The sequence below is a fragment of the Octopus sinensis genome, linkage group LG4, assembly GCF_006345805.1.
Source record: "Octopus sinensis linkage group LG4, ASM634580v1, whole genome shotgun sequence".
NCBI classification, from domain to species: domain Eukaryota; kingdom Metazoa; phylum Mollusca; class Cephalopoda; order Octopoda; family Octopodidae; genus Octopus; species Octopus sinensis.
Window position 1 is genome coordinate 32678133 of NC_043000.1, and position 6000 is coordinate 32684132.

Genomic DNA, 6000 nt, shown 5'->3' on the forward strand with positions numbered 1-6000 from the left:
CAGAGTGGAATGCTGATAACCCTGCTTACATGACAACTAACGAAAACCAGACGGCCACAAAATGTTGTGATGGAGACTCTGTTGTGCTTTACTCTTGTGGATGCTTGTACACTGCTTGTCAATCAATTACGTTCCGAGTGTTGGCGGCTGGGGATTCCTGTCCTGGCGATGGAGTCGGATTGTCTATCAATAAATCGTTTTGTAATACATTAAGAAGACCTGGTGCTGCTTATGTTACAGTGGATGGTAAGTTCTTGATGGTTGTTTAGCCAACCTATGATCAGAAACGTTCCAACCGTGACCATCATGTCTTTTCTTCCCAGGCATAGTGTATCAAAGATTACATTATACAATGTGTTCTTGCCTTTTTACGACAGTATATGTTGAGGATATTTGACTGCTATTTCTATTAAGATGGTCAGCCACAGAGAGGATCTGTTGATTTATCAGATTTACCATTCTAATTAAGGAACGAAATAACATCATTTCAATACACTTCAGTATTACTATCACCATGGAAACAATAAGGAAGTCTTTTGTTGAACATTGATCTAGAAATAGCAGCCAAATCCCTTGCATACCACATCCTACAGTTTGGAAAAAAGAAGAAAAGGAAAGTCACATTGGATAATGTAGTCCTAGATGCATTATGCTTGGAAAAAGATGGAATGGTCATGGCTGGAATGACTTAGCTCATAGATTGGTTTGATCAGGGCTGACCTGGGGTTGAACAACATTACTATCTCCAGTATCATCATCATCATCATCACAATGTTATTTTAATGTCAATAATTTAATAATTGTTTTTTTCTTAGATTTTAGTCTAAACTGTCAGAAAATTGTCAGATTCAGATGTGATGTTGTTTAACAGTTTAAAGATAACGTTTTTAACAGTGTCAATCTGTGAGCAGAGTAAAGATGGTGCTAACAGGGAGGTCAGTTGGACTGTAAAGAAGCTCATTTAACAGTGTAAACAATGTCTGTAAAGAGTCTCAGAGGTAACATTGGACATTGTAAATGTGAAAATGCTCAACTGAGTGGAATGCAGTCACTGTTGCTGTTGTTGTTATTATTATTATTATTATCATTATCATTATTATTATTATTATTATTATTATTATATTATTATTATTATTATTATTCAAATAGTGAATAGATTTAGGTTAAGAGTTAAGTTCTGAGTTAAAAATCTGTCAAGATGAACTTTGCATTCCGTCATTGTGTTGTCATCATCATCGTTTAACGTCCGCTTTCCATGCTAGCATGGGTTGGACAATTTGACTGAAGACTGGCGAACCAGATGGCGGCACCAGGCTCCAATCTTGATCAGGCAGAGTTTCTACAGCTGGATGCCCTTCCTAATGCCAACCACTCCAAGAGTGTAGTGGGGCTTTTACGTGCCACCAGCACGAAGGCCAGTCTGGCGGTACGACCATATATTCTGATTGTTGGGGTGCATACCATGGTATTACTGAAATGGATGTGACCCCAAAATACACCCATTTCAAGGTGAACCATTCTGAAACAAAAACAAAATACCAGTCTTGTACTGGGGCTGGTATTCTATCGTCTTCTACTACAGTTGCAGGGTGACCAAAGCTTTGGTGGTGGATTTGGAAGATGGAACCTGAAAGACGCCTTAGCATTCCTCTGCATCACTGTCCCTTTTCTCGGCTCCCATCGATTTCTCTTGCAGCCACTCTTTTCTGAATGTTTTCCGTCTTTGATTCGCTAGAAATCTTCCTATGTCTACTTACATGTGTATAATCATCCGAACGTGGCCGTTGCCAGCGCCACTTCAAATGGCCTCCGTTCTGGTGGCACGTAAAAAGCACCAACCGATTGTGGCCGTTGCCATCCTCGCCTGGCACCTGTGCCGGTGGCACATAAAAAGCACCCACTACACACATGGAGTGGTTGGCGTTAGGAAGGGCATCCAGCTGTAGAAACACTGCCAGATCAGACTGGAGCCTGGTGCAGCCTTCTGGCTTCCCAGACCCTGGTTGAACCGTCCAACCCATGCTAGCATGGAAAATGGACATTAAATGATGATGATGATGATGTATATTTTATATATCAAGCGCAAGTGTGTTTATTTGCATTGCAATCTCTGTGTTTGTGTGTGTTTGTCTTGACACTTGTGTGGTAATTGTAAATGAGCGTCACTGTTATACATGCAGTGTTGTGCATTTCCTGCTAAAACATGTCTTGCCAAGGAAGAAAATAGGACCTTGCTGGGAAACCGGTGAAAGTTGATGATTGGAAGGGCATCCATCCAGTCATATTAATTCTGCCCCGACAAATCCCATTCGACCCCTGCAAATATGTAAAAGGGGATCTTAAAACAAAGAGGATGAGGGTGAATCCCTTTCAGAATATGTTTCCTTCTACTTAAATTAAAAATCGTTAATAAAATAATGTGTGGCACAATGGCTTGGTTTAATATTTATTTCTTCAGAGAACTGAAAGAAAATATATATTTTCCATATTTAATTAACATAGGTGTAGGAGTGGCTGTGTGGTAAGTAGCTTGCTTACTTACCACTATAGCATCGGGCCGACCAAAGCTTTGAGAGTGGATTTGGTAGATGGAAACTAAAAGAAGTCCGTTGTATATATGTTTATATATATATATATATATATATATATATGTGTGTGTGTGTGTGTGAATGTTTAGTGTGTCTGTTTATCCCCCCAACATCACTTGACAACCGATGCTGGTGTGTTTACATCCCCGTAACTTTGCGGTTCTGCAAAAGAGACCGATAAAATAAATACTGAGCTTACAAAGAATAAGTCCTGGAGTCGATTTGCTCGACTAAAGGCGGTGCTCCAGCATGGCCACAGTCACATGACTGAAACAAGTAAAAGATTAAAAGCTGTTTATAACTTTGCTTTTGGCGAATATATTTACAATTTTGAAAACCAGTTTGATCTTTCTTTATTTTGCAGGTGAGGTGTACGTAGATGGACAGGAGATGAAAAATAAGCTTCCTTATTGGGGTAAAAGTTCCTCAGTGACCTTCGACACTGAGGTCCTGTCTAATGGGAAGGTCCGTGTAACCATTCAAGTGGAAGAGAAAGAAGTCACTTTTGACTGGAATGTTCCTCTCACTGAACCCTACCTACAGACCCTCAATGAACTGGACGAGAACTATTGTCGACCCAGGGACAAATTTTATTTTGCCATGGTTTTTGCAAATAGAGAGTGGATGGTTTGTGTAGAATAACCTCTGCACCATGGTTCTGCGGTTAGCTTTGCAGTGTCTCTTTGCACTTATCATCAGAAACACACACACACACACACAATATGTCTACACATACACATATGTCTACACACACACACCACTGTAATATTTAGAAGCAGAAGATGGCAACAGGATAAGTGAAAATTTAAGGTAAGCTTCCAGACATGTGCACTTTTAAGTAAACCTCTTTAGCTACAATATGGCACTCAGTACCCCCCCACCCCCCGCTACAACACAACACCAGACAATATTGCTCCCACAACAGAAATTACTGCACCACACAATACTCACCTTTAGCTGTACAAAGACATGTTTTGCATTGCACCAGACTGTTCTTCATAGACTAATTGACCAGTTTCTTCCATTCTACTTGCCAGCCAGGAAACTATTATACAAGAAGTTTTATATACATATAAGTCCATGTATACACACACACACACATTGCTGGATTTCGTTTTTCATGCAATTTCTAGTTTTTCATTAACCCACTATGAGAGAAGCAGAACTAAAGCTTGACATCTGAGGTTCATTTCTAACCAGCTCCAGTCTCTTGTATTTTTCAAGGTCAAGTATACAGCTGCTGCTGCTGCCACTTCATGGTGTTCCAGTGTTGTGTACACACACACATACACGCATAATATATATATATATATATATATATTTATAATTATAACAATGCGGGTCTTTGCAACAAGTTGCTAGACATACCAAAAGTTTTAGAAATAGCAGCCAGAGGACTGCTATTTCCTTTTACTACTAAAAAGGAAATAGCAGTCCTCTGGCTGCTATTTCTAAAACTTTCGGTATGTAGTCTAGCAACTTGTTGCAAAGACTCTCATTGTTATAATTATATAAACTTTTACCGAATATGGTCCTTTTCCATACCGAAATACTACGAGGTGAAATTTGTTGATTTTATTAAATTAATTATATTTCACCCTTTATCTATCTAACTATATATATATATATATAATATATATATATATATATATATATATATATATATACACACACACACACATACATATATCTCAGTTCATCATTATTTGCTTCATTCACAACAATGGAAGAAACAAGATTTTCTGGATGCTTGTCAACCATTTCTTCTAATTTAACCAAAAATATTTTTGTTTTTATAAATTATTCCTCTGCTCACTTCTCTTGAGCATTTGTTGTGAACTTAGACGATTTTTTTTTTTTTATATTATCTTCTTGAGCTTTGTAACTTTTCACATTTCCTGCTTGATTACCGTTTCCACAGCCCAGGTTTTGTGGTAACTCAAGACATGGTGCCAAGTGGATACAGTTTGGTCTTTCCACTCACAGATTTGTGTTTCTCTCCCTGTTTAAAGTGGTCTGGACCTTGAGAACATGGATGGGGAAACTGAATGGTTATCCATCAACTAACTGAAAGTTTATATTATGTCAGTGGTCACCTAGACTTGAGTCTCGAATGGCTCAGTCCACCTGGCTGCTAGGAGGTAATCCTAGCTAGGAATAACATGCTGCTGGAAGCAGCACTATCATCAAAGTGTCATTAACTTGCTGTGTCAAGTTTTAAGCTAGGTGAGGTTTATCTTAATTGGTTTAATATTGAACTGGAGGAAGTTTGATCCAGAGCTGGTCTATCCAGATTGGTTCAGTGTAAATAATGCTGATCATCCATGGATGGATTGTCTTAATTGAACAGCCTCAGTCAAATGAAATCAGGAATGCGCAAGAATATGTCAGGTCATAATTAGGTACCATGGAAAAGATGCAAGCATGGCTTGAATGGTTAAGAAGTGAACTTTACAACCATGAGGTGGTGGGTTCAATCGCATTGTATGCTGCTTCAGGTCTTTTTACCTTAGTCTTGTGATAACCCAGAATTTGATATTGAGAATTGGTAGACAGAAGCTGTGGAAGCTCATCATCTGGGTCGTACCAGTAATTCAGTGGGGCAGCTTTAATACATTGTGTCATTGATTCTGTCTGTCTGAAGATAACATTGAGTCCACTGGTCTGAGGAATACTCAGCTACCTATACATTAATTCAAGAGCAGGTAATTCAGTCGGTCAAATAGCTGGACAATTCCTTCTTGTGACTGATGGAAGATCTATCTCTATTAACTGAGCTAACGAAGAATTAATGGTTTGTTAGTGCAGCAGTACTTGGAATAATTATCTTGCATTCCTGTTTCGAGTAATATAGCATCTCCATCTTTTGACAATGAGGCTGATCAGTCTAAAACCGTGGCACTAAGCCCACATATATTTGTATTAAATCTATGTGCCGAGCTTCTAACCATGCGATTGGAAGTTCAAATCTTTGAATAGCCATTAGGTTGCGCACTTGAGCGTGAAGCATATTTCTGCTGTCTCTGGCTCACTTGTCTCTAGTTTATCTCCAGATTAACTCTAGATTACATATCTGCAGATTAGCTGAATGCCATGAGGCAGATTCCACTCCACCTCCATGGCTCAGTGGTTATACGAGGAAGAACAGCTGGCGCGATTGCTCCCAGAAACCATTTCAAGCGTGAATGCATGCGGAAATGAAACTCAAATGGCAGAGAGAGGAATGTAATTTCTGTCTTGTAATGTTGATGGAAAGTAACTTAAAGTGTTTAATTAGCGGACAATAATTTGTGCTTTGGTGAGGCAGACAGGGATAAAGGCCAAACGATGTAAGAGACTTTGTTCTTTAATTATATAAATAATCAATTAATTGAGCAGATTTGACTGTGTGATTGCTGCCACTGTTCTTCAT

The 6000-nt window shown here is 38.9% G+C and overlaps 1 protein-coding gene across 4 annotated transcripts in view; it reads left to right on the forward strand.

The window, feature by feature from the left end:
• Window positions 1–3491, forward strand: part of LOC115210800 (cytokine receptor-like factor 3) — a 44680-nt gene extending 41189 nt beyond the window's left edge. For all 4 annotated transcript variants that reach the window (XM_029779541.2, XM_029779539.2, XM_029779538.2 and 1 more), the window contains 2 exons: window positions 4–246; window positions 2953–3491. In XM_029779541.2, the coding sequence (XP_029635401.1) occupies window positions 4–246; window positions 2953–3230 (521 nt within the window). In that variant the 3' untranslated portion in view covers window positions 3231–3491. The remainder of the gene's footprint in view (window positions 1–3; window positions 247–2952) is intronic.
• The last annotated feature ends 2509 nt before the right edge of the window (window positions 3492–6000 follow it).